Below are 16,028 nucleotides of genomic sequence, written 5' to 3' on the forward strand. Positions count from 1 at the left end.
GTACTAGGCACCAAAATAAAGGAGAAGGTCTACCTTCTGTCTCCTGAGGTCTAGTCTAGTTCCTCCTCTGACATGGCATATATAAGGTTCTAGCTCATTCTTGCTAAGGGCTTCAGTATACCATTTATTGCAGCACACTGGAGAGTTCTCTTTTAATGACAGTGTATATTAAAAAAATGAAAAATTTTAAAACTTTAGACCTTATAAAAAGTAAGGTATTACTGGAGATACAATATTTGTTGTACTTGTAGAGGCTTTTCATCTGTATATCAGGTTAATTTGTTTCCTTAGGAAGAAATCAAATTTCATTTTTCTATTGTATATTTTGCTTGGATTTTAAGACTTCATTTCTCCAACTTTACAAATTAGGCTTCTTTCTTTTTCCATTTTCAACAGTCTAAGAACCTATAAATTGTTTTGTCTCTTGGCTAGACAGTGTTAAATGGGAATGAGAATTCAACCTTCCACCAACCAACCACATACTAAACTTCCCTGGGACACTGGATTACTAGAAGCCAGGCTCTTAGCTGGATGAGCACTAACGGTGGCATAATCACTATTCCAAGGTTTAGAGAGAGATTCCATTTTCTTGTCCAGTTTACCTTGGGATCAGGCAAAATATTTCCCAGGAAGGCCGTTTAATAAAACATGAGGTTTGCGGGGGAGGGTATAGCTCAGTGGTAGAGCGTGTGTTTAGCATGCACAAGGTCCTGGGTTCAATTCCCAGTAAAATCATATAGGTAAATACCTAATTACCTCCCCAAAAATAATTAAATAAAATTTAAAACATAAGGTAAAATCTAGACGAAAACAATGGGATATCCAGACCACTAAACTTCAAATAAATTACTTTGCTATGTGTATCAAGTAATACCTTACAGTTTTTTTCTAGTGTAGTTTATACTTTTTCAAATCATCTTCACTTGCATTTCCCCATGTTTATAAATGGCAGAACACAGGGCTGTTTTTATTTAGTTCAGCTCACGGTAAATAAACAGACAGACAAGAACAAAATGCCACCCTTGGATTTAGACACACAGAAGAATGCCCTTTCAGCACCAAAACCACCAATGACCTTTTTCTATTTAAATACTGCTGCCTTCCCTCCTGTCCTTGTCCAACATCTTTGCTTGTGTTAAAGGACAGTGTCTCCCCTTGCGCTCTGGGTCCCCTACCCTTCACTGCTGCATTCTCTTCTGAATCTTTTCTTTGACAGTTTACTTGAAAAATGAAAAACACAAGGAAAAATAAAAGTGTCAAGAATACACCCATCATAAATTCTCTCCCTCTAGGGTCTATTGATATGCTGAGAGGTATCCTGTCTAACACCCTAACGACAAACCCTCCCTTGACCCTACACCCCCACTTCCTTTCTTAGCAAAGCTTGAGAGTTACATACAGTTATCGCTACTTCTCAGTTTATATTATTTCAGTAAGACTTTTATCCCCACCATTCCAAGATAACACACCTCCAGATCAGTAGCCAAGTTTCCTTCGCTAGCTCCCATTATATATTACCTCTTATGTTTAGAGTGCTCTGGAAGTTCATCTTCCTGCCTCCCTTTATTTCCATTTACACAGTCCCTAAGTGACTTCATCCACTACTATTACTTTAAATGCCCTGTAACCCAAAAGCTCCCATGAACCTCCAGCCCTGACTTTCCCCAACTTTCCAGATTCATGTTTCCAACTGTGGCATTCCCATATGGATGACTATTACACAGCTGAAACCTAACACTGTCAAAGTAGAACTCCTGTTCCTTTTATCCCTCTCCCTAAGTTTCCCCAATCTCATATCCAATCTAGTTGCTCAGTAAAAAATGTAGGCATTACCTTCAATTCTACTTTCTTTTCCTCACCACTCCCATCAGCAAGTCTTTCCAATTTTACCTCCAAAATATACCAAGGCAATCTACTCATCAACTCTATCTCTGCTGCCCTCTTCTTATCCATTCATTCTCACATTGAAGCTACCACAAGTCTCCAGTGTCCTTGCTTCTCCTCTTGCCTCTATAATCTATTTTATACATAGCAGTGATCTTTTCCAGGTGTAAATTTGATGTCATTTCTCTATTTAACCACCTGGTCTGAGTTTTTGTGTCCGTCCTCCTTCCCAATTCTTACGTTGAAAGCCTAACCCCCAAAGGTGACGGTATTAGGAGGTGGGCCTTTGAAAGATGCTGAGGTTGTGGATGTAGAGCCTTCATGGATGGGATTAGTGCCTTTATAAAAGGGGCCGAGATCCCTTGCCCCTTTCACTATGTGAGGACACAGTCAAAGCAGGCAATCTGCAACTGGGAAGAGAGCCCTTCTCAGAACCCAGCCATGCTTGGCCTTGATTTGGGACTCTGCAGCCTCCAGAACTATGAACAATTTCTGATGTTTATAAGCTATGCAGCCTGTGCTATTTTTTTAATAGCAGCCCAAAGGGACTAAGACATTACTCCTCTCCCATCATTGCCCACTGCTCTTAGATTACAAAAATCCTACATTATCTGGCCTTTGCTGCCCACTCCAGCCTCAATTTGTACCACTCTCCCCTTGATTCACCACATTCCAATCATGCTGGCCTTTCCCTTCACCTGATACATTTAGCTTTTTCCTTTCCTTTGCACTGTTTTCTCCACCAGGAAGATTTTGCCCTAATTTAACACAACCATTCAGGTCTTAATCGAAGTGTGTGCTCAGAATCTAAGCAACCTTCCAGTCACCCTGCCTCATTTAAGTCTCTCTGTATAGCACTTACCTTTGGTTACTCTATAATGTAAGACTTTGTCTTGTTCCCCATCTAGAATGGTTCCTGTCAAACAGTGGGGGTGTGATAAAAATTTGTGGGAAGAATGAATGGATGAAGGGCATCAGATACTTATTCAATGACACAAGTCCAAATTAGAAACACCAATCATTTGCAAGAGATTGGGCTCTCCCAGTTTATCGCCTGAAAGCTCCATTTACATTTTGACTTAGGGTCTGGTTCCAGTCAAACAGACAACAGGAAAGATAGCTGTAGCAGAGAGAACATGAGCTATCTCTGGAAAATATCAGATCTGAAATCTCACCCCAAGTTCATTACCACCTCTTTAGTTCCTCACAGTAAGAGCGTCCCTGACAATAGATTTAGCATCTATTTATCTAAATGCAGAGGAAAGGGGAAATATCATAATAAGAATTCACCTGCTGAGCTCACAGGTGGGCTCTAGGTATTCAGCACTAAATCATTCCAATAATGTTTCTATAATGCTTGGGAGGGGTACGAAATTTTAAAAAATTATACCAACTTCTATGATATGGCAAAACAGATTTATTAAAATAGTTAACCAAATACGAACTTTATTGGAAGGAGTCCTTCGAAATCACTGTTTTATCCTGGACAAACAAGGTAACGAGTACTATATACAGAATATAAAGCAGTAATAAAAAAAAAAAAAAATCCCTCCTAAAAATTAGTCCACATAGTCACACAGTGAAAGAAATGGGATTTTTCCAGAACTCAGAGAATTCAAAGTGGCACCTTAGGTGATTTAAGAAACCAATTATATTCTTATGGTTTTCCTTTTGGTTCAAGAGTAGATGACTCAGTTTACCACCATCTGTTTTAAGAGGTAGAACATACGCTTTCTACTAGTCCATTTACTGGTCGGCCTGGCCCCCAGACATTCTCATACCTCAGCCCATCTGCCTTCGGTGAGGGCCGGAAGATCCCCATGCCCCAGGCGGCAAGGCTTTCTGCTGATCTCTATTTTAGGTCCATGAAGCGGATATCCATGATGAGAAGGAAATTCTTAGGCAGTGGGCGGGGGGCTGGAGAGAGAACAGTAAACACCTGATGCTCCAGGTCCACACTGGTCACCACGATGAAGCCAGCCACACTTGTCTCAGAAAGGTTCTCCTCTGTGCCCTCAGCAGTGCTCACGCTCAGGAGGTGGTGCACCATATCTCGGCCAGGGGTGACAGGAACTAGCTTGAGCTGATTGTCCTCCTGAGACATGCCCAAAGGCAAACAGGAGTCTGGGATGGTGGGTGCCCCAACTTTGTAGATTTTCACATCTGAAAATTTGACATTGAAAGCATGGGGATAGAAACAGCCCCGGAAGCCATAGAAATACTCACGGATCCGCTCATCCCTACATTCCCGCCGGAAGTCCTTGGAGCGCTCAACCACACCCCCAGATTTAGGGAGTAGCACAGTGCGTACAAAGTGTGGCAGGTCCCGTTTCAGTTCATTGTACAGTCGCTCCTGATCCAGAACCACAACTACATCCACCTCAAAGGCTGAGGCTGCATGCACCAGGGCCTGGTAACCAGAGCCCTTGACCCAGCCACAGGTGTTAATGACACAGCCACTCACAGAGGCCCTTCGGTTCACTTCGCACCTTTGGTTGAACACATCTGCTAAACGAGACGTAATCTGCAAAAGAAAAGATCAAGGTGAGGGGAAAAAAACACAAAAACAAACTCACAGCTATTTAATCTCTCTTAAGAATAAACAGTATTAAGTATAAGAAAAAGGGCATTCTTAATGGCTGTGGTTTTGACCTCATGAATTTTGGGGGGAGGGTAATTTGGTTTATTTCATTTTTCTTTATTGGAGGTACTGGGGACAGGACCTCATGCATGCTAGGTATGTGTTCTACCACTTGAGCTATATCCTCCCCGTAATTTTTATTTTATGTTTAACAATCTGAGGCTGACTTATTTTTGTAACCATCTTTTCCAAAAGAAATCATGTGGCAATGACACCAGCTGAGAGGGAGCAAAGTCCTGCACAGCTTCCAACCCTGATAGCAGCCCTTCCCTCCACCCCACCATGGTCCCAGCTCTGACCTTATTATAAAGCTTGATGTTGGTGCCAGGAGTGGTGGAGCCAAAATGATATACCAGAGGGGCCTGGATAGAGAATCCCTCTTCAACATCTGCTGGCCGCTCAATGTAGAGGGCCCCCATGGTACCAGGGATGGACACAGAGCCCTGGCCCACATCCAGTTCCACGTAAGTGGGCCGGCGGCCCAAACGCACTGCGTAGTTGAGCAGCAGACGGCACACTGTGGACTTGCCCACATCAGTGGGGCCCACAACCATCACCCGGGGGCCTCGCTCTTCTTCCTTCTCTGCCTGCCTCCGCATCTGTTCCAAGGCTGTATGAGTGTTGAGATAAAGCAACATAGGGGTGTCCTTGGAGACATAAGCAACCTCAGTGCGGCCACTGAGCTGTAGAGAACAGCCATGCCAAGTGAAAACAGCCACCTTGGCACCAGCATCAAAGGTGAATTTCTTGTTTCGGGTCAGCTCTGTGCCAAAGATTTCCGCCATGCCAGCCAGCAGCTCCAACTGAACTGTCTGAGAGGCCTCCACCTCAAAGCGAAGTTCTGTTTCTCGCTCAAGTTCAAATTTAGTTGTTGGCTTCTTGTCATCATTGGCCTCCTCTCCCATCTTTTCTGTGTAGATGCTGTGCCTAGAACACAAATAACAGAGCTAAACCTAAGTTAGGACTCAGTTTAAAATCCTCCAGTGGCTGTTTCTCCTAACCTTGCTTTACTTTTCGCCTTATCTCTGATCACCATCTAAGTTTGTTTATTGTCTGTCTACCCTAGAATGTAAGGATTGGGCATTTTTGTTTGCTGCTGTAACTCTCATACCTAGAATAGGAGTTGACAACCCAAAGGCACCTCTATAAACACACCGAGTGAATAAATGATTCAGACATAAAAAGAAAACTATGTCTACAGGTTGACAGAAGACTTGATTACATCCCCTTCATCGCTCCCTTCATCACTCTATTGGGATACTCCAGACTTAAAAAGGCAACAGATGCCCCCTCCCTAACCATCTTAGTCAACAAAAAAGGGCATCAGCAATCGGATGCAAAGCAGAGAATACCGGGCTCGGACTCAGAAAACAGCATTAAGATCCCGCTCAACAACTACCAGTAGTGTCTTTAGACAAATGAACCAATTAACTTCTCTGAACCTTTTCCTCAGCTGTCAACTGGCGGCACTTAAACTTCCACACACAAAGTGGTGTTCTGGGGATTAAAGGGATTGCCGGGGAGGAAAAATAAAATTACTTCGTGAACTAGAAAACGCCGAGGAACAGCGAAGAATTATCTCGGATCCCGGACCGCAGCTCTGGGTCCAGCATTTATCCCAGCCTCCCCAGACACCGAAATCTGCCCAGGCTCCCAAGAAGGCGACGGTTCCTGAGCTTATGATCTTACCTGTACAGCCACGAGCCCAAACCCGTAAACCAAAGAACCCTAGACAGCACCTAAACCCAACCGTAGCCTTGCTCACCAGGACCCACACCGGAAACGTCGGCGCCTCCGCACTTGCGCATTGGAGGAGACGCGGCCGCGCGATGCACCCTGGGATATGTAGTTGTGCTTGAACAGCCGCGAGCGGTCGAGCTCGCGCAGCCGCTCGGCCTTCTGGGACTTGTAGTTAAAGGATTGTTTTTATCGTGACGTCAAAGGTAGGCGTGGCGTCGCCCGTCATTGTTTGCCAAGCCGGCAAGAGCGAAGCTGAAGGAGTGGCGGTTACGCCCCCGCGCGGGGCGGGGACGGGCGGAGGGGGCCAACGGTTGCTGAAGCGCGGCGGTTGCGAACTCTCGGACCTCTGCTCCAGCTCACCTGCCACCCTGGAAAGGGCAGGGCGGCGGGAAGGAAAGGGAGCTCTCTACCTTGGTCCCACGATCGCCTAGAAGCGGGGAAATTAGCAGGAAATACGAGGAAACCTAGGGGAAAGTGGAGGAAAACAGCCAATCAGAGACTACTGGACTGTCATCCCCTACCTGCCACAGTTCTTGGCCCCTATAGAGCATTCAAAAAGAATTTTTTTTTAATGAAAGAATAAAAGCCCAAGAATTTCTTCCAGTTTCTCTGTAAATCAGTCATTACCCCACATCCTCTCTCTGTTGAGCGGGGACTATTGTTGGGGACTCATTTCCCTCTCTAAAGCCCTGACAGTTATACAACGTCAATCGTTTACCCCAACGAGCAACAGGTTGGGCCAGGTCTATACTATCCTGATTAGCTTGGACTTTGGAATCTTGTATTCTTTGCTATGCTACTTACTTGCTGTGTGAGTTCGGGCAAATCACAGGCTTAAACTCTTTGAGACCCAGTTTCTTGACTATAAAATAGGGATTACAACAGTACTTAACCTCTTAAAGTTGCTTTGAAGACTGATGCATGTAAAGTCCTAAGCACAATGCCTGTAGCATAGAAAGTGATGTTAGTTCCTAAGTTTTTATTATAGGTCGAGGAGGAGGAGCTATAACAATGCCATCCACTTGTAGAGTAGTTGACATTTTGCAAAGCCCTTTCAGGCATCTTCTTGCAAAGCCACCCTGTAAAGTCAGCTTTATTATTTTCAATTTCAGATAAGGAAGGAGACAAAGATAGGTGAAGGGGCTTGCCCAAGTTGGGATTCAAACCCAGGATTTTGGAGTATGATTTCGGTTATAATAACAGCAAACATTTACATACTACTAGATGCCACATAGTGTTCTGTGGGCTTTACAGGTGTAAATTCATTTAATCCTCACAAGAATCCTGTGAAGTACACACTATAAATGTCATCTTCACTTTGCAGATGGGTACTTTTTTCAGTCCAGCTTACATGGCTAATCCGGGTTGAAAAGCCTGAGAAGATTTTCTGGGTTGCCTTTTTCCCGCTGGTCCTACCTTAGCATTCATTTTCTAAGAGTGCCAGCCTCATTTCTCACTCGTCACAGTTCTCTTTTTGATGGTTTGCTTTACTTATTTAATACATTCATCATGCAAGTATTCGTTCTCCAATTAATTATTAGGTATCCCCTAATCTTCCACCATTCTTCAAAAATTCAGGTCTAGGCTTCCATTTGCAAAATTCCCTCCCTGAGTGAGCTCATCCTTTCCTGTTTCCATGCAGTCTATCTGCCAGATCTGTGTCTTCGCCTCCACACTCTCTCCCTTGAGGCAATTTCTCCCAATTATCTGAAGGTCATCTTTATTTGGATATTGTGGAGCCATCTCAAGCTGAATTTAGGGAGAAGAAACCCCTCCCCTCCTTTACTGCTCTCCATTTTGCTTCTTAAACACAGAGTTAGGGCACATTTAGAGCATCTGTGCTTGCCTACACTCTCTTTTCTCACTTTCAATCTTTCACCAAGTCCTCCTGTCATCTCCACCCCACCCCCAAATAATACTGTCCTCATATGTCTTTTTCATTCTTCTCTCCAGCTAAATTCTTGATCATTTTCTTCCTGAGTGAATTTAAATTAACTGGTATCCCTCTTTGCATCTAAACTTCCAATCCACGCCCTAAAAAACTACTCACAGTCCTTTTTCCCACTTCCCACTCTTTCCCTCAACAAATTCCTCCTCCGCTTAACATTTTCTTTTTCATCTGCTGCCCAGATAAGAACATTTCCCTTTTCTTTCTTTACTCTGTTCTCCTTCTCAATCCCAAACCTCTGGTAACATCACTCAAGATACCCACACTGTGTTTACCTTAAACCCCAGAATCTTCCCTTTAAATATTCAGAATTTCTTTCACTATTTCATACCCAGCAAGCACTGCCTCTCATTCACTTCATTTCCCTATCTTAACTTTTCCTGTGAAAAGAAAAACAAACCACCCACAGGCACTTCTTTCCAAAAGCCCCTCTCTTTGTGCCACTTTAATTTCTGAATGTTAGCCTTAGCTAGCAATCGAGGTTTTTATCTCTCTATGTTTAGGAGTATTAAGTTGAGGACACTGTTTTGAAACGGCAGTAACTACTAAGTGTCTATCACGTGCCAGCCATTTTTTAGGTTTTTCGGTGGTATTTTACCTTACTTCATATCCCCATGAGGTAAATACTATCAGCTTCGTTTAGCAGAAGAGGAAAACTGAGCCACAAAGATGATCAGTAGCTCACCAGTGGTTTCTGGTAAGTGTATTGGCAGAGCTGGGATTCCAACTCAGGTTTGCTCTGAGAGCAAAACCAGACATTTGGACCACGTCCGAAGATGCAACTCAACTGCTGTTTTGTTGAGCATCTTCTGTATGCAAAGATCTGCGCTAGGCATTGCAGTCCTGGGATGCAGAGAGGAGTTTCTCAGAGGACCTGCCTCAGAAAGTTTATAGCCCAGTGGAGAACCTTATGTAATGTGGATGTCTCCATTGACAAAGCACAAGTAATTTGGAGGTAGCTGATAAGAGGTACCTGCCTGTGAGATGTCATATTTGGTCTATGACTCTTTTGGAGGTATTAAGCTGAGGTTTTGAGGCTTGCAGGTGCCTAGTACAAGCTTGGGGGCACTCTATGTCATATGTGACAATCAGCATGTCTTTACTTTCCCTGCGTCAGGGCCGGTATCAGGGCTGAAATGGGAAACGTATCATCTTGAACATGTGTGCACGCGCCTGACTCTGCATGCATCTCTCACCATCAGCCGCCTGTCTTGCCACCGCCTTTCCTCCAGCCCTGCCACTTGTACTCCATCCTTGCCCAGCCCAGTCCTTTCCGCAGGTTCTTGCTGTCTCCTTGGCCACACTGCCTTCCTCCTCAGCAACCAAACTCGCCTCTCGCCCCCATCCCTCCCGCCGGACCCTCTGCTCCGCGAACCCCTCTGCATTCCTCCCTTAGCCCCATCCCTCAATGCCTGCCCCCTCCCTTCCTCCCGACCCGCCTCCTGTGTCTCCCAGCCCTGCTCTGACGTGGGAGGTGAGGGGGGTGGGGGGATGGATGACTCACAGTGTTATGATGCAGTTCCACAACACACAGCTACATTCACCCACAGACCGAGGTACAGACGAGAGACAACCTCTGGCCCCCCAGCAGCTGGCCAGCTTTGCAGCCCCAGTCTTGAGCCCCTAACTACCCTCCCCCGCCCCCATCCCCTTCCCAATTGAAGGAGCGGAAGGAGAAGAGAGAAGAGTGAGCAGAGAGATTGAGAGAGAGAGAGAGATAGACGGAGATCTCTGGAGCAGACCTCAAGGTGAGGGGGCAGCCCTTCTCCAAATGAATCTTTTTCCCTTTGCAAATTCCCTCCTCCTGCTGCGTGTTGCTTTCTCCCCTTTGCAAAAGCATTATTCATCCACCCTTTGTCCTCCCTTCCCCCTCCCCGCTGCCTCCGCTCCTCTCTCAGCTCCTCCATCCTTCTCCAAGCTCTGACGGTTCCCGCACTTATTTCCCGGCAACTTTGGCTGCAGCATCAGGCATCACTGTTTATTGTTTTGCTGCTGGTGCAGACCCCCTGAGCCCGCCCGGGGAGCTGGCTGCGCTGCTAATTATTTGGACCATACCATACCGAGAATGCCAGCCCGGGGGGGGTGCCAAAGCCTCAGAGCAGATGAGAAAATCCATTGTGAGCAGGTGTCCCCCTCCCTTTCCCCCCCCCCCCCACCCCGAGAGGCACGGGATTCGCACCTGGTTCTTGGAGCCTCCGCCTCGGCGCCTCTGCTGTCAGCGCTGGTTTGGTTGCTCAGCATCCCCCTCCCCCAGCCCTCCCTCTCCCCCCCCCACAGTCCAGCCCCGGCGCACTTGGGGGAACATCCTCTCCCCAGCACTCAGCTTGCCTTTGTTTTTTTTTCCCAGTCATTTGCCCAACTGGCTTCTCCCGGTAATCTGAGATGGGGGAAGAAGTGGCCCCTACTCCCCCTCTTGTGAGTGATCCTCTGGCCTTCTGTGCAGCCGTTCCTTGGCCTGATGGGGAAGCAGGGGAGAGAGAGGGAGGGAGGCGTGCCGGAGGCTGGGAAGGAGTCTGAGAGCAAGGACCTGGCCCCTTCCTGGGGCCCCTCGAAGGTGTGCTAGGTGGAGCGCGTCAGAGGGGAACTTGCAGGCAAAGTTGAAGGCAGACCTGAGAAGTGGAGGCTGAACAGTGTTCTGCTGGTGAGAAGGGCTGTTTCCTGCGGCCAGAGCCCAATGTCACCCTGAACTCAGCCCAAGGTGTCTTCCTGGGCCCCAGCAGGGGGAGAGGACCTGAAACTGAAGATGGTCTCTGTCGAGGGGTTTTTGTAGAGACTGCCTGGTGGCCCCAGGGAACACTGAAACAGCTGGAGTGCTAGCGGCCACCACAGAGGACAGGACGAGTGATCCTTTTTGCCCTGGCTGCTCAGGGCCACGCTGACTCTGCTCTGCCTAGTGGCCTAGCGTTGCCAGAGCACCCAGCAGGCATCTCTGAAACAGACTTGGGCTAAACCACCCATGATGGGCCTGAAGGCCCCACGAAGAAGGCAGGACCTCACTTGCTTATCAGAGCCAACAGAGGACACCTCCCTCCTTATCATCTGCCACCAGCATCCCCAGCCACTTTGGGGTTGGAGTCTGGGCAACTGCCTCAAGATTCTTAACCAGATCCCAGCAGTTATTTTATCTTGGGTCACCCATAGAGTCACTGCTGTCCATCCCTGCCCCTGGGAGAAGGTGGGAAGACACATCCTCTGCCTTGTGCCCCGAAGCACAGGATTTGAAAACAAGAGTCCCCTCTTCTGCTGCCCTTCTTAGATGTTGTTCCCACACACACAACTCAGCCCAGGAGCGCTGGCCTTCCTGACACAGTCCCAGGTTCCCACTGGTTCCTGCTGTCAGACTCAACCGGAGGGAAGATAGTTTCTCTCCTAGGCTGGAGGCCCGAGTCTTTAACTGAGAGCCAAAGCAACAATTACAGAGGGCAGCAGAGAGAGTCCACGGGCTCAGGGGCTGAGAGGACGGCCAGGTGCCGCATCTGAGCCAGAATGAGTGGCCCAAGGGGCAGGACTGGGCAGCAGCCATGTCTGAGGTCTTGGTACCAGAGGAGACATCCGTCAAGTTCTAGTTCCCAGAGTGCAGGACTCAGCCCCAGGAGAGGGCTGAAGCAGAGTGTGTGCACCTGCCCGCTCCCCTCCCCTTTCTCACCACGCCCCTCCCTCCCACACAAACAGTCTGGTGGACCAATTACATTGCAAATGGAGGCTGCAAGGAAGAAAACCCTCCAGACATCCCCAACTTTTACAAAGTGCTGAGCCCCAGAGCCTACCCGTGCACGTGGGACGCAGATCTTCACAAAAGAACTGAAAATCCAGTTAAGAGCACTTGCAAAGGACGTTGCTCCCATGGCAGCGCTTGTGCCAGCGGGCTGCTCTCAGTGGAAAATGGTAGAGACTGCTCCCGCCCCAGGAGGGAGAGACATCACCTCCAGGGCTAGAGGCCTGGGACCTCTAGAGCAGATGGCAACCCAGAGGACAGGGAGACCCAATGCAACTGGACACTGAGGAGGGTCGATGGTGATGGGGGAAGTAGGGGTACAGGTGGGCGGGGCCCCATCTTCTCCGTTCCCCCCAGGTAGGGGCTCCTCACAAGGACAGGGCTCTCCTGATGCACCTTCCCCTCTTCCCAGGTGACTTCCATTTCTATCTGGTTCACGTCTGGGGGGGCCCTGGCCGGGCAGCCCCCCCACATTTCTCCTGCCCTGAAACACGGCTCTAGCCAACCTGCTCCGCTGCTTCACCTGCGACCGTCTGTGTGGGGGCTGCACGGCGCCAGCCCCTCCCGCCCGCCAGGGCATCGTTCTCCAGCCAGTCATGCCCAGCTGCGACCCGGGCCCGAGCCCTGCCTGCCTCCCCGCCAAGACGTTCCGCAGCTACCTGCCCCGCTGCCACCGCACCTACAGCTGCGTCCACTGCCGCGCACACCTGGCCAAACACGATGAGCTTATTTCCAAGGTACGCAGTGGTGGTGATGGGGCTGCCACTCCCTTCCTCTCCCACCAGGTTTGTCCGAACATCACCCAGGGGTGCGGCAGCGAAGCCCATCCTCCCGCCTCCACGTCCCGGGGGGATTCCAGCCCAGGGCGACCCTGGGGCCAAGGGCTGCCCATAGTCACCGTCTGTCCTATGTCTCCACAGTCCTTCCAAGGGAGCCATGGCCGAGCCTACCTGTTTAACTCCGTGTAAGTCTACCTCTCTCCTTGTGCACGTGCAAATAATTTTCCTCTGTGGAGAAAGGGAGTGAGCTGTCAGAGGTGGCCCTGCACCTTCTGCTTTTACCTCTCCTTTTGCAAAGGGGTTCAGAAACTCAGTCTTTTCTGGAATCACTGCACTGGAGAAGGAAGGCCCAGGAGCTAGACTTAAGGGGGTGGATTGCTGAAGGCGGGGGCCTCCAGTTGGGCGGGTTAAGCTCTCTCCGGATGGAAGTTCCTTTGGGCTGTTTGAGGGCTGGACTGACAGGGTGACCCCACCGGGTGCTGGGTCCTTCCTGTTTCCCGAGACAGGGTCAACGTGGGTTGTGGGCCAGCGGAACAGCGCCTCCTGCTCACGGGGCTCCACTCGGTAGCTGATATTTTCTGTGAGAGCTGCAAAACCACACTGGGCTGGAAATATGTAAGTACCTGGGGGGAGGGCCACCCTCTCAGGTGGACGGTCTCTGTGGCCCTCCACACCCCAGCGGCCACCTGTCAGGTCTTTGCTTTGTCCAGAGGGCAGAGGGAGCTGGTAGTTGGGTTGGACTGAGTGGCGGCGGGGGGGGGGGCAGTGCTGGGGGCAGGGGGGGATGAGGAGTGCTGGGGGCAGAGGTAACACAGGTGGCAGTAGGAGGACTTGGAAGGAAATGGCTTTGTCCTACATTCAATGCTCTCCCTCCACCAGGAACAAGCTTTTGAGACGAGCCAGAAGTACAAGGAAGGGAAGTACATCATTGAAATGTCACACATGGTGAAGGACAATGGCTGGGACTGAGGGGCTCAGGCAGGCTGTGCCGTTCCTCCGCATGCCCCACCCTCCCCACACCTGTCCCCTGGCCCTGCCAAGCAGTCCATACCAGCATGAGTACTGCCCCACCCCTGGGGGGAACCCGGCTCCCACCAACCCCTCCCCCGCCTCCACCTCATCACTCCCAGACCCCTTTGGAACAGGGGTCTGGGGTACCCCAGGGGTGTTGAAGGCTCAGGAGTGGGCAGCAGTCAGGGAGAGACAGACTGGGGGAAAGGGATGGTTGTGGGTCCTTCTAGCCCTAAGTTCCTGAAAATTGCAGGGATGGCAGGGCACAGACTCAGGCAGAGAGGACCATGGGAGGAATCAGTGTTTGAACAACTATGAGTGAACAGAGGAGAAACCTTGAGTTATGGGGCTGGTAGATCCCAGGCCACAGAAAAGCAGATGAGAAAAGGCTCAAGTTGGAGTGAAATTTTGGCCTCAGACACCAGAGTCCCCTGAGGGTGAAGTTTCCCACCCCCATTTGTAGGAGAAAGGATTTGGGTCGGGGTGGGTGGAAGAAAAAAGTCCCAAATCCCAGGCCCTGGGAAATAAAAGAATCACAGGGGTTTCCATTTCACTCCACTTGTTAGTTTATCTTGGCACTAAAGAGGCACTTTCGAGTAACTGACCTTTGCCATTGGGTGGGGTGGGGAGAGCTGCCCCTGGGACAGACCCCACCCCCAGCTGGCAGTTTCCAGAAAAAGCAGTCTTTGTGGGCATTCTCCGAGGCCCAGCCACTGCTCCCTGGTACCCAGTCCCTGGGAGGGAAGGTGGGAAATTAGTACTATGGGGCCAGGCTTCCTCATGGCTGCCACCAGCGAACGAAACTTTTGTATGATACATAAAGTGTTTGGGTCTATTTTTAATAAAAAGGGGAAAAGCAACCGTGAGGCACTGTCCTCTGACTTTTCTTCCTCCTGCAGGTGCCATATGCTATCCAGTCACACTCCCCCACCCCGAGCCTGTCCCTTCATACCACTAGGGGGCAGCAATGGCTTTGCCTATGGCAAGATACCAGGGGATGGAGATTAAGGTGAGGTTTTGCTTAGTAACAGCTGGCTTCTTTGAGTGGTATTCCAGCTGAAGCACCCCGAACAGCTCATGTCTTTTGGAGCCCTTACAGTGAATCTGTTTTTTCCTGGATTGGGCATCTGGAAGAGGTTCATCCAAGAACAAGGATTTTCCTGGGTCCCCTTGCCTTTCAGCCTGGTTCCGGAATGTTTTGGTCAACTCATGGTTACACTTAAGGCTTTAAGGAAAATCGATCAGCCAAGGTGCTGGCCTGGCAGTTGATACAAAGTGGAACAAAATAGCTCAAAATCGCAGCATCAGTGCAACCATGTGACCCAAGTGCTATTTTTGGCAGTGATGTGAAATTCCTATTGTTGTGGGGTCACCAACAACTGCGGGGAGGATTGTATGCATCGTAAGTCATTTTTTGTAAACTAGTTTGTCATTTCCAGATTCATTCATTGATACTGCAAATATTTGTAGAGCACCTTTTACTTACCAGGCAGTGTTCAGCACTGGGGATGCAGTGGAGAACACAGCAGCCCTGGCCTGGCTTCATGGAGCTTTTCGTCTAGTGGGAGGACAAACAGTAACCAGGCAATTCCAGGAGGTGACCAGGACTCTGCGCAGGGATGGGGGAGTAAGCTCCCGAGCTCACAGAAGCTTAGCCTCCATTTAGGGAGTCAAGGAAGGTTTTGCAGAAGTGATGGCTCTGATGGCATTTGAAGGATAAGAAGTTCGGTGGGCAAAGAGAAAGAATGGGGGGAGGGGATATTTCAGGCAGGGAACTGGGTGTCAAGAGGCTCAAGCTGAGTTAATTTGAGGCAGAAAGCAGTTTCCAACAGCTTCAGTATAGGTGCAAGAGGGTGAGAGATAACGCAGCAAAGAGGCAGCGGCCATAGAACGCTTAGGGATTTCAGCCCAAAGGCACTGAGGAAATAATGAATTTCTTAACAAGTGGGTGGCATCACCAAATGGCTGTTTTGTGTCCAGAGAAGAGGCTCAAATAGAAATGTTAAGAATGAAGAGGGGAGGATGTAGTAGTTCAGTAATAGAGTGCTTAGCACGCAGCGGTCATGGGTTCAGTCCCCAGTACCTCCATTAAAAAAATAGACCTAGTTACCCATCCCCCCCAAAAAAAACAACAAAAAAAGTTGCTTAGTAAATACATATATATATAATTAAAAAATGAAGAATGAGACACAATGCTAACTGTACCATCTCAAATACTGTTGTCAACTCAGAATGGAGAAGCTGTCTGGGCAGAAAACTGGAAGACACAGGTGCTAGAAGGCAACTCAGGCCATGAAGAAATGATGCCCA

General features: G+C 48.9%; 2 protein-coding genes across 3 annotated transcripts; one reads left to right on the plus strand and one right to left on the minus strand.

Moving 5' to 3' along the window:
• Window positions 1-3,278: 3,278 nt before the first annotated feature.
• On the minus strand, window positions 3,279-6,424 carry CLP1 (cleavage factor polyribonucleotide kinase subunit 1). Of its 2 annotated transcripts, none has more exons than XM_074371984.1 (3): window positions 6,291-6,424; window positions 4,825-5,452; window positions 3,279-4,408 (listed from the first exon to the last, which is right to left on the minus strand). In XM_074371984.1, exons 2-3 carry the CDS (start codon window positions 5,428-5,430, stop codon window positions 3,737-3,739), a joined length of 1,278 nt encoding a protein of 425 aa, XP_074228085.1. In that variant the 5' UTR covers window positions 5,431-5,452; window positions 6,291-6,424; the 3' UTR covers window positions 3,279-3,736. The 2 variants fall into 2 exon arrangements, with proteins under 2 accessions (XP_074228085.1, XP_010950690.1); XM_010952388.3 differs by having other exon boundaries at window positions 6,215-6,354.
• A 3,300-nt stretch (window positions 6,425-9,724) lies between these two features.
• YPEL4 (yippee like 4) lies at window positions 9,725-14,578 on the plus strand. The gene is made up of 5 exons (XM_010952392.3): window positions 9,725-9,961; window positions 12,341-12,665; window positions 12,849-12,892; window positions 13,214-13,322; window positions 13,587-14,578. The coding sequence occupies exons 2-5, from the start codon at window positions 12,525-12,527 to the stop codon at window positions 13,674-13,676; spliced, it is 384 nt and encodes a 127-aa protein (XP_010950694.1). The 5' UTR covers window positions 9,725-9,961; window positions 12,341-12,524; the 3' UTR covers window positions 13,677-14,578.
• The last annotated feature ends 1,450 nt before the right edge of the window (window positions 14,579-16,028 follow it).

The sequence above is a fragment of the Camelus bactrianus genome, chromosome 10, assembly GCF_048773025.1.
Source record: "Camelus bactrianus isolate YW-2024 breed Bactrian camel chromosome 10, ASM4877302v1, whole genome shotgun sequence".
Classification (NCBI taxonomy): Eukaryota; Metazoa; Chordata; class Mammalia; order Artiodactyla; family Camelidae; genus Camelus; species Camelus bactrianus.